Below are 18959 nucleotides of genomic sequence, written 5' to 3' on the forward strand. Positions count from 1 at the left end.
TTTACTTACATCATACCATCTTATAATATCAAAACATATACATTATATTGACTTATTGCTTATGTTATTTTATTTATAGTTTATTTTATGTTTATTTAATGCTACGTATATTTTACATAACTTAAAGTTAAAATATGTAGTTAAAAATTTAATTAATAAAATAACATATGTTTTTCCTTAAGTTTTTAACACTAAACTTCACTACAGTTAGAAATTTACAGGAAATCAATATCAGGTAAGTAGGGGTCTACCCAACACGGAAAAACGTGGCAAGGGGTCTACGACACAAAAAAGTTTGGGGAACTCTGGGAGAGCGACACATCCACATCGAGCTGTGTGTGCCTAAAGGTTGTGCCTTGATGTTAATATCAAGAGAGAATATGTCAGCGCCGGAGCAATACTGTTTTTGAACCATCAGTATACGTAGCTCTTTCAGGGTCGATTTATCATCTTCCTCTTCTGTCATTTGTTCGATTTTCGACTCTATCACATGGCACGGCTGTTTGTAGTGATTTTCACCCCATAGACCTAGGTGCATACCTGATGGCAACTAGTGCCGCCTCCAGCTGTATTTAGAGGTCTACGGTGTTTGCAGAGCTATCTCCATTGCTGCTGTCGGCGTTGTTTTCATGCAGCTGCTGATAAGGCGACCTTTGGAAGCGTCCTAGTTTCGTGATTGCCGTGAAGAGTTCCGATCTCGGCCGCCAAACCAAGACTTTATAATTAAGCATTGGCCTAATATAGCCATAATGTTTTTTTAGGCGATAGACCGCATTTGCATTTCTTTATTGATTTAAGGCGATTGTTATTTAGTTTGTATTCAACGTGTTCTAGAGCTGCCCTGCGATTCTGTAACTCACTTCACGCACTCACACTGCGGTTTTCGCATCGGCGGTCTCTCTCAAATCAGTCGTGAAGCAGTCATTTTATGATTTGGCATTCTGAAAAGGTGGGAGCTTGTACTTTATTGTTTATCAGAATGCCAAATCATAAAATGACTGCTTCACGACTGATTTGAGAGAGACCGCCGATGCGAAAACCGCTGTGTGAGTTCGTGAAGTGAGTTACAGAATCGCAGGGCAGCTGTCTATAATCTAAGTATTTGATTTCATCCATCACCTGTTTCACTGTTACAAATGTGATTACTAAACTTATCTAAGTTCAGTGTGCACTTGGTATTTCATTGATTTATAAAGGAACATCAGCTCTGTACTTTGGATAGTCGATACGTGATTTATAAGTTTACTAGCTGTTCCCTGCCACGCTTCGCTGTGGCACATTGTGATTGAATGGTTGAGAAATGAGAAACAAAACAAAGAAAACATTTCATATAAGTTTAATTTTGCAATAAGTACTTGTGGATAAAAATTAAGAAAAAATATGAAAAAAATGAAAAGAAAAATTAGATAAAAACAATCCTTAGTGCGGATTATATATCATGCTAAAATTTCAGCTCGATCGGTGCAGAACTTTTTGAGTTTTTGTAGCGTACACAAACCAACATACATTTTTATATATGTATATATAGATAGCGATTCGTTTGAGTGACGTAAATACGTAAAATTATCTTACAATATCTACGATCATAAGATCTTTTTAGAAAACCAATCGGATGAAAACTTCTTTGATGTCAAAATCAATTCATTCGCCATTGTCATGTTTTGAACAATGATAAATTTGTAGTAAATGGATAGAAATTCAAAATTTGAAAAATGCCACTCCTGGTTCAAAGTAGACATCGATGGTGACTTCATAACAAAATATCAAGCTGTTCCAATAAAGAAAATGAGGATAAAACAGAAGTATCAAAAACCCATTATCATATCCGAAAAACCTGAACAATTAGTGTATCCTCACGAAATAATAACAAATTTATCGTCCAATTTCTGCTATATTCTCGCAATCTTACTATTTATCTACTGTAGTTTGGCTCTTTTTGTTCCCCAAAGAAGGATAGCGTTTCCAGGAGACTTCCCAATCGGAGACGATTTGTTTAATGGAAGTAATGATTCCTTGGAATGGACCTGATGAACCTACGTTTAGTTTAATAAAATGGTATGTGTTTTACGCTGTCTTTTTAAAATACCATGAACCAATAAGTACGTGAACAACAGGAATCGCAGAAAAGCTATCGAAACATCGAGTTATCCTAGAAATGTAATATATCTCTTAAAAAATACTCTTTTACTAATTATTGAGAAGTATGCACTTCTTCATAACTGGAAATAATTATGGCCCATTGTTTTACTGTAATTGTGCTGGTAACTATTTCTTAGTTACCTTTCAGTGGCCAACTTTTTTAGGCCTGGGCCTCAGATTTTTGTATCAGTTTCATGATTATTCGGGCAAGTAGGTGAGCAGTGCGTGATATACGTCGAGTTTTTGGGTCTAAGGCAAGCCGGTTTCCTCACGATGTTCTCCTTGTTCGAGCGGATGATAATTGCGCACTTAGAAAGTCCATGCTCAGCCGGGTATCGAACCTACGTCCTCAGGAACGAAAGTCGCACGCCGAAGCCACTAGGCCAACACTGCTCTTGTAATTCATACTTTGATTTCATCATTCATAATAAACGTTCGTAGCAACGCCTTCGCTTTACGCTTCACGTTACGCTAAATCGATTATGATAAATTTTGGTATAAAGAGAACATTGGCTATCTACTTTTTGCTGCATACATATGCAAAAATACTCAAATTGAATAATATTTTTTTGTATTAAGGCAATTGTAACGTTGGTTATCAAGTAATGAAAACAAGGAATATTAAAATATAAATTTTATTTTTTAATAATTTGCATTAAACTAGGTTTAACAAAATAATTAATACATTTTTGTAACAGACGAATAACCTAAATTTTAACTCATATAAGAGACATCTCCATCGGACTTTGGAAAGAGATAGTGTTGTATTGTTGTCCTTGTCGCACGATATTAGGATTGGTCTAGCTGGTTATAAACGTAATAATTTTGTCAGTTCTTTGATAAGGAATTTCTCAATCGATTCGCTCATGTATTTGAGCCCTTGAGATAATTAATAGGTGTGAGAGAGATGAGACCTACGCTGTCTCTTTCCAAGGTCGTTTCAAAATACAGTGCAAACTCTTTATAACGCCATTCTTTATAACAAATTTTAATTTATTTGGTTTAATCCAATTCACATACTATAATTCTTCCCTCCCTATAACATACCTCTCTATAACGAATAAAAAACCTCCATTGAAATTCGTTATAAAGAGTTGACACTTGTATCGCTGTAAACGATTGGCAAATAATTTCTAGTATTTCATTTGTTACCTAAAAAAAGGACAATAAAAAAGCAGTATATTTCACAACAAAAGTTACTAACAAATAATTTCTGTCACAAACAAATTTTTTTTCAAAGGAATGCATAAATATGTAAAAAAAAAACAGTCCAATTATATCATTAATAAAAGAACTCATGTCTTTTAATCGCAGCGTATATTAATTAATTGATAAGGAAGCGTTCAAGCATTAGTTACGAGTTTGGGGGTTAAGAGGGGGGGAGAGGGTCTTTAAAACTTTACTATGCTTTATGGGGGGGGGGGTCTACGCGTTATTTTTTTTAATAATATCAAGGCGATTAAAACAACAATAACAAATAATCGTTACTTTTACGTATATATGGTCACTTGGTCACGCAACATTTTTGCGGGGGGGGGGGGCTTTGGTCAATCTATTGTCTATCTGCCACTTTGCCTTATTACTTGAAGGAGCTCGTATTTTTTGGTGTTAAGTTAAACATTATTCCAAAAGTCCGAAATGAATATTCAAGATTTCGAAAAAGGCACTTCTTTATTCTTCTTTTTTTTCTCCAGCACGGTTGTATTTCGTATGCCGTCTGTACGATATTTCATTTCGATAAACCCAGATCTCGAACTACTAAGCGTCTATTGCGGTATGTAATACTTGAACACTGAATGTGACTGATTTGTATGAATAGTTAAGGGGAAAATAAAAAACTATATATATATATATAACTAGCAATAAAAATTATGTTTATGAGCGTCAAATTTTTCAACAATTTCTAGCTAATTTCAAAATTAACAACAAAATATATTTTTACACTTTGAGCGTATAGAAAAACTACCACAGACCATAAATAAATATCAAATGTCCGTTTTTGATAGACCACTGAATAACAGAAAAAAATTAATAACTAAAAACCAATATCTATAAATAAATATGTTTTTTTTATTTACAATAATTTAACTATTTTTTCCGTCATTTTCAACACGGGCTGCCTCTACTAGTCGATGGTGAGTCTGGAATAAAATTAATAACTGCTAAACCGAGTTCTAGTATCAATAAAAACGGTCCTCTACTCTAGATAACATATTTTACCAGAAAAAAAAATGCTTTGGACAATTTAAATATATCAAACACACCCAAGATAAGTAAGTTACATATATATATATATATATATATGTAACTTACTTATCTATATATATATATATATATATATATATATATATATATATATATATATATATATGATATATTTAAATTTTTTACCACACTCATAAATTGTATTTCATTCTCGTTTCCGATAATGTAAAAGTCAAGTAAGTTTTTGTTAGCGTTGCAACCCCACTACTCCTAATGCTATCTTATTATCTAGTTAAATAAGTTTATTTAAATATCACAAAAAACATATTTCTACATAATTAAAGAAATGGACATTTTTTATTTTAAAATGTTGACTATCCTAACGCGCCAAAAGAAGTATAACTTCAATAGTTTTTAACTTGAATAGGTTTAAAATAACATATATCTTACCCATAGAAGAGGCGACCATTCCATCCTGCAAAAAAAAGCAAAAAATTTGTAAAATAAAATCTAATCTAATTTTTAAACGTATTGAATATCAATTCCTGTCTATCATATATATATCATATGGATTCCAAAGGTGAAAATGGGCCGGTCATTTCCCGCGTTTGTGGATGACAGATGGGTCAAAATACTTGGAATGGGCCAGTGGGAAGAAGAAAGAATAGATGCCCACCAGAAACCTGGGAAGGTGAAATAAAAGACAGCAGGGCAAGATTGGAAAATTGTCGCGAAAATGAGAGACAAATGGAAGAATTTGGAGCCCTTCACTCCGTGGGAGTTCGTATACTTATTAAATACAATAATAACAAACTTAATGTAAAGCTAATTGTATTTATGTGTGTTATACGTATACGTGATAGTACGTGCGTGTGCGTGCGTAATACTCACCGTAGTAACAATTCGTGTTCGTTGCACTGTGAGGTTATTTTGTGGCACACAACAGTCAGGTTGGACACGCATAGAGGCGTATACCTCGCGGAGAATCAGTAGGATCGTGTCTGCCGATTCCCTGGAAAGACAAACATACATAGATACTATATTCTACTATACTTATAATTAATTTGCCATATTTGTTTTAAAATAAGTGTTGTTTGATGATTTGCTATTTTAAAAGAGTACCGAGAGTTTTTTACGCCGGCTTTTTCTCTCGGCCTACACCCTCTGTCTTCTTTGCCGATGAGAAGGGATTAATAATTTAATGACGTGGAATAAGTGAAACTTGTATCTTATGTTCCATAATTAACATATTTTATTTTACGATAAACAATATTAAAAAAAACATTTTTCTCTATGAATTCCAGTCACATACCTAACTTATGATAATCATCAATAGTTAAATATAGAAAAATAAGAGCTTTTTAATAAATACATATATACAATAAATGAATAACAATTTTTGATTATTATTATTACTGTGTAGTGAGTAGATTAAGAATATTGTAAAAACTGTAAAAAATGAATTAAAGAGAAGTTGCTTTAGTAAAAGTATTATGATACTAGGAAATATAATATAAAACCCATATTATATTAATATATATTATATTATAAACAGATTATATGTCATACACGAGATTTGGTATTCGGTATCCAAGAGTTTAAGTTTGTTAGATTGTGACCTCTGGATCTACTAAACCGATTTCGATAACTCTTACCAATAAAAGCCACGTATTTAAGCGTCATAAACTAATTTAAAATAAAAACTTTTCGCGGTAGTCGAAGAAAAAAAAGTCTAACGAAAAACATTTCTTACGCTGTCTTAAAGATAGATAAAAGCAAGTCTAGCTCAAAAACTACTGCACGGAATTTAATGCGGTTTTCACCAATATCTAGAATGATTTACGAGTCGTGGTTTCCCGAGAGAAGGTGGGAGTTCACTCACCAATAACAAACGTGGCTGGTCATAGCGAAGAGATACTCGTTGATCATTTCAAAGGGAGCTTCCTGCAGCACATAGTCGATGCGGCGTCCGCTGTTCAAACGTCCAAGCATTTCTGGGGTCGCCTATAACATAAAGAAAAGAATATAGGACAATTTTATGCTAATTTAGGGCGGTTATAGACGCGTTTTTACGCGCGTATAAGATCGTCTTTGGACGTCACGTATAGGCGCGCCTTTTGGCACACGCGCAACTCGAACGAACGCGCTTCTAAGCTTGACAACAATTATAAATAACTTATATTATGACACTATGTTAATGCTCTTATTATATGACATTATGAAAATTAATATGACATTTGCATGCCTATTTATATATGGCTGATTGTGCGGTTTTTGAAGTGAAACTTCTTTAGGCGCATGAGGGTAAATTTTTTTACGGAACGTCACGAAGATGTGCAGCGTTTTTTTCGAAGAAAAGGGAGAGAGCGATTGAGACCGATTGAGAAAGAGTGAGAAGGGCGAATTACCTTATAGAAATTATATTGTTAAATTTAATATTTCGTAAAGAGAATTTATGAAAAAAAGTTCATAAATTCTCTTAATATAATAGTATTTTATATTTTATGCAAAATAATTTATGGAAATCTCAAATGTTTTTTATCATCGAAGAAATAAATTTAAAAATTAAATGTATTATTTGTATTAATTTTCGACACTTTTAATATTTTAATGACAATTAAATTCATTAAATTCACATATTTTCCTTTTTCCCTCCCTCTTTTTTATTATAAGAAACCAATCTCAATGTACCAAAATGTTTTTGGCAAATAAACGACTTATTATTATTAGTTTTTTTTTGCAATTTTTCCTAATATTTTCTAAATAGTTTTTAGTGAAAAATCCGTACAAAAGTATAAAAATATTTAAATAAAAAATCATTATAATTACTTCCTTATCCTGCGCGACGTCTTCTTTACACTCATCGTTCATTTCTTCCTTCTCCATCTCTTCTTCTACCACCTTCTCGAGCTGATCGGTGGGAGGCGGAGCCGTCTTCCACATACTATACCAAGTGCTTTTTATGGACTCCACCAATTTCTGTTTAATATCAGCACCGACTCGAGCCATTGTTTCTTTTAGTTCTGTATAAAAGAAAAACAAAAAAAAATTACATCTATCAGAGATATCATTTAAGTCTGTCTCTAAGTAGCGTTTGAACTGATAAACAGATTTTGATAACGAACTACGTACTTCTAAAAAAAAAACATTGACGAAACTTAGACTGATCCTTAAGTTGAAATATATCTGATTTAAATAAAAAATTTGGTTCCGAGAAATTTGACGACAAACATACATTTACAAAATTGTGTATACATGCTTCGAACGACAATAATGTTAAACAGATAACTTTCTTCGTTTCAAATCGGTTAAAAGGAATACTGACAACTGACATTTGTCACTTTGACAATTTACTTGTCTACGTCTAATATAATAAATTTTCAATAAAATAGATAAATTACGGAAAATATATAAATTGTTTCTATAATTTTGATAAATTTTTAGATACATATAATTTTTTGGTAAAAACTAAATCCTCAACTTAAATGGTGTTCTAACAAAATACAGAACTTATCACAAAAAGTAAATAAAAAAAAATGTCCCAAACCCCACGAGAACTCACCCAAGTGCATCCGTTTCCGTCCCTTGTGGTGGGGTATCAGGTATGGTTTTATCTGCCGCAACTCTGGATTTATCATTGGTTCGATTCTGAAAAAAAAAACAATCCCTATAAAAAATATGCATGCATTAAAAACAATGTAATAATTAAGTGTTCCTCATTATTAAAAAAGGCGGCAACGCACTCGCAAGCCCTCTGGCATTGAGAGTGACCATGGACGGCGGATTATATCACTTAACATGAAATGAGCCTCCTGTGACCTTGACACATTGACATTTTACAACCTGTAACATGTCTATGATATTGCTTGGTGTTGCCAGTCTAATAAAAACAAATTACATCGTGTTCTTTGATTACATAATCTATGACATATATTCATAAAACCTCAATAAAATCTAATAGTTTTTTAATATATTTGTAATTATTTGTACTATTTTTAGTAATTAAAGTTGAAAAGCGATATGTCTCCCGTTTGTCAAAAACGTATCCGTACCTATAAGCGATGGGGTCGTAGGGATGAAAGATATTAAAAAACTTCCCACATGTGGGTAGACGAAAATCTTTGCCGAGCATTTCCACGCCGCGGACGCATTCGAAAATAGCTGAAAAAAAAATTACAATTTTTTAAAACAAAGCCTAAAATTATTATTTTTCTGTTTAAAATGTGCACTAAGTATATGGTTAAATTTATTTAAAAAATATAAATTGTTAAATTATAATGTGTCCATAATTGTCTTGATTTTCTTTTCTTTTTCTGTTTTGGTTCTAGTCATTTATATCAAACAAAAAAACTAATTATTTTAAAACAATCGAATATAATATATACCTAATATAATTTCTGTAAATATTTTCTTTATCAACATAGTAATAATTAAAATAATTAAAGATGAATAAAAAGAAAATTAAAACAAATTTAAAAATAATAACAATTTTTATTTTAAATATTTAATTACAACTTAAACATTTCCAAGAGTTTTTTTATATAACAGTGAAAAGTCTATAGCAAAATGATTTTACCAATTTATAAGCAACGTTCCTGTACCCCATTAGGTATTTTACTTACCAATAGGACTACCAAGTGCGAACAAGGCTTCGGGACAAAACTCCAACTTGGGGTATTTGAACATTGGCTGTCCCGTGCCGGCACACTCTTGGACGTACTCCTTTTCCGTTGAGCCATTCGAGACTGAAGCCTGAAAAAAAGTTTACTTAACCTTTTTAGGTCTGGGCCTCAGAATCACTTGTCAATCTAATAGGCAAGTAGGTGATCAGCCTCCTGTGCCTACACGCCGTCGACTTTTTGGGTCTAAGACATGTCGGTTTCCTCACGATATTTTCCTTCACCGTTCGAGCGAATGTTAAATGCGCACATAGAAAGAAAGTCATCACCAACACTCTTCTTATAATGAAATGATTACGAGTTAGGAGAATATAATCAGGAGTTGCAAGAGCAGTGTTTGTCTAATGTCTTGATAGAAAGACTCTCATTCCTGAGGTCGTAAGAATATTTCTATAATTCTCTCCAAGGAAAACATCGTGAGCACACCGGCTTGCCTTAGACACAAAATATCCACGTATAAGGCACAGAAGGCTGATCACCTACTTCCCAAGAGAAATGCATATTTTTTTATCAAGAGTTTGATATTTTAAGATAAATTAATTTGTTATAGAAATAGCGCCATCTATGCATTACTAATTTATAAATCAGCGCCATCTGTTTTCAATTATTGTCAATAAAAATTACCATTCAAAAATAGTTGTCTCATTTTAAGTGGTCTCTTTCTATCACAGAACATGACACTCACTACCAAAAGGCTCGCAATTGCGTTGCGGTCATTTGAAGAATAAAACTTTATTGTGTGCTTATTTTATCTTGTATATATTTTAATTGTATTAACTTCAATTTTCATACATTTTAGATGGAAGATTTTTAAAATAAGCCGTAGATTTAGTACTATGTAATGTACGTATGCTGTGGTAAACTATAAGGGGCCATCCATAAAGTACGTCACACGTTAATGGGGAGGGAGGGTATCACCAAGTGTGACATCATGTGACAAGGGGCATGGGGGGGTCAATACTTTTGTGACGTCACATGTCAAAATTGTAAATACTAAAACTATTGATATACAAAAAACCCAAGATGCACAGTCTCGAATAAAAGTAACGCTCGAAAGTGTCCCGAAACACTATTTCTGTCTCTTTCTATAAGTTACAAGCATATATTATTGCAAAATCAACCTTACGCGAATTGTTTAAAGTTGTTATTACAACGATTATTTTTAAATACATACATAAATTTAAAAAATGTGTGACGTCACATCAAGTGGGGGGGGGGGGGGGGTTTATAAAATAAACTTGTCCCAAACTTATCTGGAAGGCCAATTTTTTGAAGGACCCTATGTGCCATCGGTTTGGAAATGCAATAAAAGTAGTTTTTATTAATATCGGAATTGGTATATGTATCAAATGAAATTGATTTTAAACTGAAAAAAAAAAACAGTTTTTTAATTTCTACTGATTAGATACCTCGGGTGTCTGATGCCCCAACAAGTCGTACAAAATGACGCTCCCCAACGAATGTCCCCCTAAAGAGACACCTCCCCTGAAGTCCGGGTTCCGCTTCTTGAACAAGCCATAGATTCGATTCAGCTCCTTGCATACCGTGTCTATTATTGTCTGAAATTAGTTACAAAATTACGTTACTAAAACGTTCGCCTAAGATGAAACCTGAGATCGTGCGCTCAAACCCCAATTGAACAGGGATTTGGTCGATCGTAAGAAAAACAAAATATATACACTTAATAAGTTTAATGTTATAAAATGAATTGCTGTTAGTCTCGCTAAAACTTGATAATGGCTAGACCGATTTGGCTAATTTAGATCTTGATATATTTGTATATTGTAATATATAATATGTTTTGCTGTCAAATATATTAAAGTAAATGTTGTTAAGGTTTTTATAAACTGCTACTGTATGAGTATTTTTATTTTTGTAATTAAAGTTGTAAGCCGATTTTGATGAATTTTTATGTATTCAAATAGATTCGTAACTCGTTTAGATTTACAATTAGATATTATTTTTAAAGTATGTACAGTACTTCTGTCGGTTCTACTAATCGATATATATAAATCTACATCTAAACGACTGCATCTATTTCTATGAAATTTATCGACTACTGTATTTAAAGACATATTCATAAAGGACTGTCGGATCAAACGTGAAAATCCAAAATGTTGACATAAATTTTCGTTCACTAACTCACCTGTCCGGGTTGAAGCTAAACCCGGAAAAAACAAAAATCATGACCAATGGCAACAAAGACCCTGTAATAGTGGAGCAGAACCAAATCTCCTACGTGGAAGAATATTTATACCTCGGTCAACTGATGTCTCCAGACGATAACGGAAACAAAGAAGTCGAAAGAAGAGTTGCAAACAGCTGGAAAAAATATTGGAGCCTAAAAGAAGTGATGAAAGACAAGACCCTTCAACGAAAAGCAAATTATTTAACACATGCATCCTGCCAGTGCTGGCTTACGGGAGCGAAACATGGGCTTTAACAAAAAACGTAATAAATAAACTCTCCGTATGTCAACATGCCATGGAAAGGAGCATGACTGGGATCAAAAGAAAAGACAAAGTAAGGAGTAGCAACATCAGAGGAAAGACTAAGGTACAGGACATAACTTTGAAAATAAGAAGACAAAAGTGGAAATGGGCAGGCCACATGATCAGGGGAAAGGACAAATGGAGTAAAATAATCACACAATGGTACCCAAGAGATGGAAAGAGAAAGAGAGGTAGACCACAAAAAAGGTGGGACGACGACATTATACAAGTCGCGGGAACAACATGGGGTAGAGTGGCCATAGAAAGGCCAGAATGGAGAAGGTTGGAGGCGGCCTTTGCCATCTGGCAAACGGACAAGCAAAAGTGGAAGAAAAGTACAATATACGAAAAATAAAGAAAAATACTAGCATGTCCGAATAGAGGGTATAATAATAATAAAATAATAATAATAATAAAAACTCACCTGTCCAAACACTGGGCTGGTGTAGAACAAGACATCCAACACCGTATCGTTCGTGAAGTTCCTCAACCAAGGAATGCTGTCCAACGTGACGTTAGCCAATCGTTTGTCGACGCCCGTCTCGCCTGAATGTAGGCTCGAGTGCCAGGAAATTGGGAGTACCTGAAAGGAAAAAGAGATGTGGTGTTAGAGAGTGTTACGAATGCAAAAAGAACTCCATTCTCAACTAAAAATCACTGCAAGACTGTCAACTATCATTACAAACGTTTAGCTACTTTGGCTATATTGCCAGAGCAGCCAACTCACTCGCGAACCGAGTGCGTTGGCGGCTTTTGAAGAATTGCTGCCCTCTTTTCATTACTTGTTTTTAGGAATATTAATTCCATTGTCAGTGTTCATAATTTTTTATTCTTAGTGCAACCAATCTATCCTCTGTGGCTGATCTATAGTAGAGTTTAATAGTATATGACTGAACAAAGTCAAAGTCAAATTCAAAAGTATTTATCCATTTAGGTAAATGGTCACGTCAATAAAGAAATACATATCAAATGCTTCTATTTTTACATTTACTGCCAGTTACTCAAGGGATAAGAATGGACGAGAAGAACTGGCAATAAACTCTCTGCCACTCTTTTTAATCGCCAATAGCCGCGTACTGACTGAGCGAGCAGCCTCGCGAGGCTGCCTCGCGAGGCAAATCCTCGGTCGGTCAAGACGTGCCTCGCCCGAGGCAAACGCACGCGCTGCCTCGCCCGAGCGTGCCGCGGCCCGAGCCGAACGTTGTCGGTTTTTGTCGATGTTCAAAGGCGCCTCAGTACGTTTGCCGCGCTCACTCAAGACGGTAGTGTTTTGCCTCGCTTATTCGTTGCGTGTTAGTTGTGCGTCATGGATAAAGAACAGTGTCTTAAATTAATACGACTATATGGTGAATATAGACGACTTTGGGATGCGCAATGTCCTGATTACACAAATAGAGGACTAAGGGAAGATGCATGGAGAAAAATAAGCCAGGAAATGAACCTTCCAATAGCTGAATTAAAGAAAAAAATGGACTCTTTACTAGGGTCTTACAGGAGGGAAAAGTCGAGAGAAAAAAAAAGCCGAATCACAGGATCAGGTATTTATTATTTAATGTTTATGATTAGGGTTAACAACATTCATTTTATTATATTCAAAGTTACATCGGTTTTTATATTATTTCTAATATTATTTCTAATATTATTTTTTTTAATTTTATACTGCAGGTCGTGGTGAAATATATGTTTCGAATTGGTATGCCTATGAAGCCTTCAGTTTTCTAGGAGATAGAAATCACCCAGGAAATACACAAGATACTTTAGGTGAAGAAGTGAGTACCTATTATTTACTGATAATTATTCTGCCAAGAAATTGCTCCGTTTGTTATGAAATGTCTCCCTAAATGTGAACGTATTTCTTTTATATTTGTTGATCCTCGCCGTGGTATGGCTTGAATAGATAGCATTGATGACATTTCTGTATCCTGTCGCCATCGGCCGGGTATTACTGTCCCTTCAACTTCGGCATCGAATGATCCTGGGGGAGTGAACCTTTGTGAGGAAGCTAAATCTCTACGCAAGTAGTTATATAAGCATATGGTAGTCAATACGACTTTCGTAGCTTTTTCTGGTTCTAATAGTAGCGGCTTCCTCAGTACTCTAAAAACGGAGCTTAAAATGCCAAAGGCATTCTCCACAACTCTTCTTGCTCTGGACAGCCTGTAATTGAAAATCCTTTCCATTGAACCTCTTTCTGGAGTACCTTCATAAGGTTTCAATGTGTAATCATTGAGAGCAAAAGCTTTATCGCCTAGAATAAAATAGGGCACTGCAATTTTATACGGTATTTGTAATATTTCTGGTGAAGGAATGTTCAATTCCTTCTTTTCGACCTTTTTATATAAATTGGTATTTTTAAACACACCGCCATCTGATATACGTCCTTTGCTGCCAACGTCTACGTACAGAAATTTATAGTTAGCGTCAACTAAAGCAAACAGCACTATACTTGGAAACATTTTGTAACAGTCATAATCATTGCCACTATTTATCGGCGACTGTAATATAACATGCTTCCCATCCATTGCTCCTATGACATGTGGGAAATTCCATTTGCTCTCAAACTCTTTCGCTATGGTAAGCCACTCTTCTTCGGATGATGGTATCTGTAAATAAAATTAAGTAATAATTTCTATCTTTACAGAATGCAAGTCTGGATAATACTCGAAATGATGACGGTTATAACGAAGAAAAAAATGAAACTTCAAACTCGACGACAACGGAAGGACCTAAACAAAAGTCAACTAGACCTAAAAAGAGATCCAAAATGAACGAAAGTGATGATCTTACTGATAACGCCATATCTGAAGCATTAACACTCTTACAACAGTGTGCAAGCGATAATATATCAGAAAAAAATGATCCCTATAATGTGTATGGCCAATATATAGGAAATGAGTTGAGAGAGTATGATAAAATTACATTAGCATACGTAAAAAATGCAATAAATAAAATTATCTTTGATGCAGACATGGGAGCATACAGTGGTTATAGTTATTATACTCAATCATATGGTGAACACGATAATTTAAGATATATGTCTCATCCCTCTTCCTCATCGACGCCATCTACATATTCGATGCCTGCTGCCTCACCAATGCCTTCTACCTCACCGATGCCTCCTACTTCACCGATGCCTCCTACTTCACCGATGCCTCCTGCCTCATCGATGCCTTCTACTTCACCGATGCCTGCTGCCTCACCAATGCCTCCTATCTCACCAATTTCGATGCCTCCCCCTCCTCCTTCTCCAGCTCCTCATCATTAAATATTTGTTTGTTTAATTTTCTTATATTATTTGTCCAATTTTCTAATCAGATTAATAAAAAAATAATAAAAATATGTAATTTTATTTTACCTTAACATAATCCTTTAACACCTCAATTATAGCATCACAGACTTCAGGAACTATAACCGATATCCTTTGTTTTGATATACGAAATAGATACTGTAGACTGGTATAAGAATCTCCTGTGGCCAAAAATCTCAACGTCACTAATAATCTTTCCCTAGCGGATATTGCTTCTCGAAAATTTGTGTCCTTCTTGCTTATTTTGGCGTTTATGAGAGAATACACATTGTCAAATTCGATTTTACTCATTCGAGTGAAATTTTTTTCTTCGTCATCGAAGCACAACTCTTCAAATAATCTGTTCCCAGCCTGTAATCTATTTTTGTATAAGAGTTTAATCCAAAAACGTTTAGTTTTCTGTTTTCTTTTTTTTGCAAGCCTTAGAATTATTAAAAAGGCAGTGGTAGCGACAGCTTTCCGAATGTGCGGCCTCATGGTGGTCTCGGGCAAACTATACGGGCACGCGCGGTCTCTATTCGACTTCAAGTTAAACTGAGCGTCGATGCTCACGATGGCTCGGACTTGCCGCGCGAGGCAGCCTCGGATTAGAAAACTTACAGACCGAGGCTGCCTCGCGCGGCAAACGTTGCGAAGCAAACGTCCGAGGCTGCTTCGCGAGGCTGCTCGCTCAGTCAGTACGCGGCTATTTAAACAAGATTAAGTGAAATAAAGTAATAATGAAATAAAGTAATAATGAGAAATGTAATAATGAAACAAATTAATAATGAAACAAAGTTATAATAAAACAAAGTAATAATGAAACAATGTAATAATGAAACAAATTAATAATGAAACAAAGAGATAATGAAACAAAGAGATAATGAAACAATGTAATAATGAAACAAAGAGATAATGAAACAAATAAATAATGAAACAAATTAATAATGAAACAAAGAGATAATGAAACAAATTAATAATGAAACAAAGAGATTATGAAACAAAGAGATAATGAAACAAAGAGATTATGAAACAAAGAGCTAATGAAACAAAGTAACAAATTAATAATGAAACAATGTAATATTGAAACAAATTAATAATGAAACAAAGAGATAATGAAACAAATTAATAAGGAAACAAAGAGGTTATGAAACAAAGAGATAATGAAACAAATTAATAATGAAACAAAGAGATAATGAAACAAACTAATAATGAAACAAATTAATAATGAAACAAAGATATTATGAAACAAAGAGATTATGAAACAAAGAGATAATGAAACAAATTAATAAGGAAACAACGATGTTATGAAACAAAGAGATAATGAAACAAAGAGATAATGAAACAAATTAATAAGGAAACAACGATGTTATGAAACAAAGAGATTATGAAACAAAGAGATTATGAAACGAAGAGATAATGAAACAAATTAATAATGAAACAATGTAATATTGAAACAAATTAATAATGAAACAAAGAGGTTATGAAACAAAGAGATAATGAAACAAACTAATAATGAAACAAATTAATAATGAAACAAAGATATTATGAAACAAAGAGATTGTGAAACAAAGAGATTATGAAACAAAGAGATAATGAAACAAATTAATAATGAAACAATGTAATATTGAAACAAATTAATAATGAAACAAAGATATAATGAAACAAAGATATTATGAAACAAAGAGATAATGAAACAAACTAATAATGAAACAAATTAATAATGAAACAAAGATATTATGAAACAAAGAGATTATGAAACAAAGAGATTATGAAACGAAGAGATAATGAAACAAATTAATAATGAAACAATGTAATATTGAAACAAATTAATAATGAAACAAAGAGGTTATGAAACAAAGAGATAATGAAACAAACTAATAATGAAACAAAGAGATTATGAAACAAAGAGATAATGAAACAAATTAATAATGAAACAAAGAGATAATGAAACAAATTAATAATTAAACAAAGAGATAATGAAACAAACTAATAATGAAACAAATTAATAATGAAACAAAGATATTATGAAACAAAGAGATTGTGAAACAAAGAGGTTATGAAACAAAGAGATAATGAAAGAAACTAATAATGAAACAAAGATATAATGAAACAATGTAATATTGAAACAAATTAATAAGGAAACAAAGAGGTTATGAAACAAAGAGATAATGAAACAAACTAATAATGAAACAAAGAGATTATGAAACAAAGAGATAATGAAACAAACTAATAATGAAACAAAGATATTATGAAACAAAGAGATTGTGAAACAAAGAGATTATGAAACAAAGAGATAATGAAACAAATTAATAATGAAACAAAGAGATAATGAAACAAATTAATAATTAAACAAAGAGATAATGAAACAAACTAATAATGAAACAAATTAATAATGAAACAAAGATATTATGAAACAAAGAGATTGTGAAACAAAGAGATTATGAAACAAAGAGATAATGAAACAAATTAATAATGAAACAATGTAATATTGAAACAAATTAATAATGAAACAAAGATATAATGAAACAAAGATATTATGAAACAAAGAGATTGTGAAACAAAGAGATTATGAAACAAAGAGATAATGAAACAAATTAATAATGAAACAATGTAATATTGAAACAAATTAATAATGAAACAAAGATATAATGAAACAAATTAATAATGAAACAAAGAGATAATGAAACAAACTAATAATGAAACAAATTAATAATGAAACAAAGATATAATGAAACAATGTAATATTGAAACAAATTAATAAGGAAACAAAGAGGTTATGAAACAAAGAGATAATGAAACAAACTAATAATGAAACAAAGAGATAATGAAACAAATTAATAATGAAACAAAGAGATAATGAAACAATGTAATAAAACTGCGTCCTTACCTCCACCCGTCCAACCAACCCACTGTCGCACGAGTTCTTGTAGTGCGATTGAAGTAGCTGCATACTCGTTTTTCTAAAGTCGTCCACTGGAAAAAAGACGCTAATTCAGATTGGGAGTATGCCAGCGGCCTATGGAGCGTTCTATTCTTCGGTTGAAAATTATAGACAGTGTAATAAAGATATTAAAAAAAAAAAAAAGACGTTACACATTTTAAAAAAAAATGGGCCGGTGACATTGCCCGCGTTTGTTATGGTAGATGGGTCAAAAAGGAATACTTGGAGTGGACCAGTGGGAAGAAAAAAAGAGAGGACAACCACCTAGGAAGATGTCACAAAAGAGTTAGGGGGGGGAGATTGGAAAATAGTCGCGATGAGTGACAAATGGAAGAATTTCCTTCCTTCACTCTGTTGGAGATGGTGGGTATACTTATTAAATACAATTCAATACAGTTCCACCAGCGTTTTTTAGGCAGTTTTTGCCGCGCACCACCACTTTGTGGAACCAGCTGCCCATTGGGGTATTTCCGAACCAATTCGACTAAGGGTCCTTCAAAAAAAGAGCGTACCATTTCTTAAAAAGCCGGAAAAGTGCTTCGATATATTTAAAACATCAATGAAACTATACTCTTATCTCTTTCTATCACAGGATAAACACCATTTGATGGAAGGAGACAAACTGGAGTATTTTTTAAAATACACGAGGCATACGGGCCGGTTGCTCAACTGACTATAAGTGATACCACAGATGGCTCGCAAGTGTGTTGCCGGCCTCGTTTCTTGAAGGAATTGGCTTAGAAATACCTTGACCTTTGGCAGCTGGTTCCACATAGCGGTGGTGAAAATTAATATTAATAGTGTTACCTATTAATGAAATAACCAACTTCTTACCGACAGCCTCCACAGGTCTCATGCGCATATCACAAGCCGATCCGACCCCATGACACAACAGCAGCAGGTGATCTATGCTCGATGGTTCCGTGTCCTCTATCTCCGACTCCACCGCGCCGCGTTTCACTACACGAGGACGCGTCATTGATTGCTGAAACATTTTCGATGGAATTTTATATAATTGTTGTCATTTCAAGCGAGCATTTCATTTGATGAAAATCCTATCCTACAATGGCTGGGGAATTGTCATAAGTAATATTCAAACTAACAGTAACATAGATCCGTCTCTGTTTATCATCGCGTGAATACAATTCGACGGAAAGAGACAAAAGAGTTACAACTAAAAATAATACGGATTGCGATTTTATGAAGACTCGTAG

The 18959-nt window shown here is 33.6% G+C and overlaps 3 protein-coding genes across 4 annotated transcripts in view; 1 reads left to right on the forward strand and 2 right to left on the reverse strand.

Moving 5' to 3' along the window:
• Nucleotides 1-2758: 2758 nt before the first annotated feature.
• LOC125061497 overlaps nucleotides 2759-18959 on the reverse strand; it is a 105030-nt gene continuing 88829 nt past the window's right edge. The window contains exons 8-19 of one of the 2 annotated variants that reach the window (XM_047666970.1): nucleotides 18580-18730; nucleotides 17692-17777; nucleotides 11940-12098; nucleotides 10433-10582; nucleotides 8967-9096; nucleotides 8397-8505; nucleotides 7907-7992; nucleotides 7174-7367; nucleotides 6227-6348; nucleotides 5236-5356; nucleotides 4795-4819; nucleotides 2759-4280 (exon numbers count right to left, since the gene is read on the reverse strand). In XM_047666970.1, the coding sequence (XP_047522926.1) occupies nucleotides 4246-4280; nucleotides 4795-4819; nucleotides 5236-5356; nucleotides 6227-6348; nucleotides 7174-7367; nucleotides 7907-7992; nucleotides 8397-8505; nucleotides 8967-9096; nucleotides 10433-10582; nucleotides 11940-12098; nucleotides 17692-17777; nucleotides 18580-18730 (1368 nt within the window). In that variant the 3' untranslated portion in view covers nucleotides 2759-4245. Of the gene's footprint in view, nucleotides 4281-4794; nucleotides 4820-5235; nucleotides 5357-6226; nucleotides 6349-7173; nucleotides 7368-7906; nucleotides 7993-8396; nucleotides 8506-8966; nucleotides 9097-10432; nucleotides 10583-11939; nucleotides 12099-17691; nucleotides 17778-18579; nucleotides 18731-18959 lie in introns of those variants that run through there. The other variant, XM_047666971.1, reaches the window with a different exon arrangement.
• LOC125061499 lies at nucleotides 12580-15299 on the reverse strand. Its single transcript, XM_047666973.1, has 2 exons — nucleotides 14871-15299; nucleotides 12580-14118 (listed from the first exon to the last, which is right to left on the reverse strand). Exons 1-2 carry the CDS (start codon nucleotides 15297-15299, stop codon nucleotides 13300-13302), a joined length of 1248 nt encoding a protein of 415 aa, XP_047522929.1. The 3' UTR covers nucleotides 12580-13299.
• On the forward strand, nucleotides 12822-14871 carry LOC125061500 (myosin tail region-interacting protein MTI1-like). The gene is made up of 3 exons (XM_047666975.1): nucleotides 12822-13053; nucleotides 13181-13284; nucleotides 14157-14871. The coding sequence occupies exons 1-3, from the start codon at nucleotides 12822-12824 to the stop codon at nucleotides 14778-14780; spliced, it is 960 nt and encodes a 319-aa protein (XP_047522931.1). The 3' UTR covers nucleotides 14781-14871.

Source organism: Pieris napi, chromosome 23 (assembly GCF_905475465.1).
Source record: "Pieris napi chromosome 23, ilPieNapi1.2, whole genome shotgun sequence".
NCBI lineage: Eukaryota > Metazoa > Arthropoda > Insecta > Lepidoptera > Pieridae > Pieris > Pieris napi.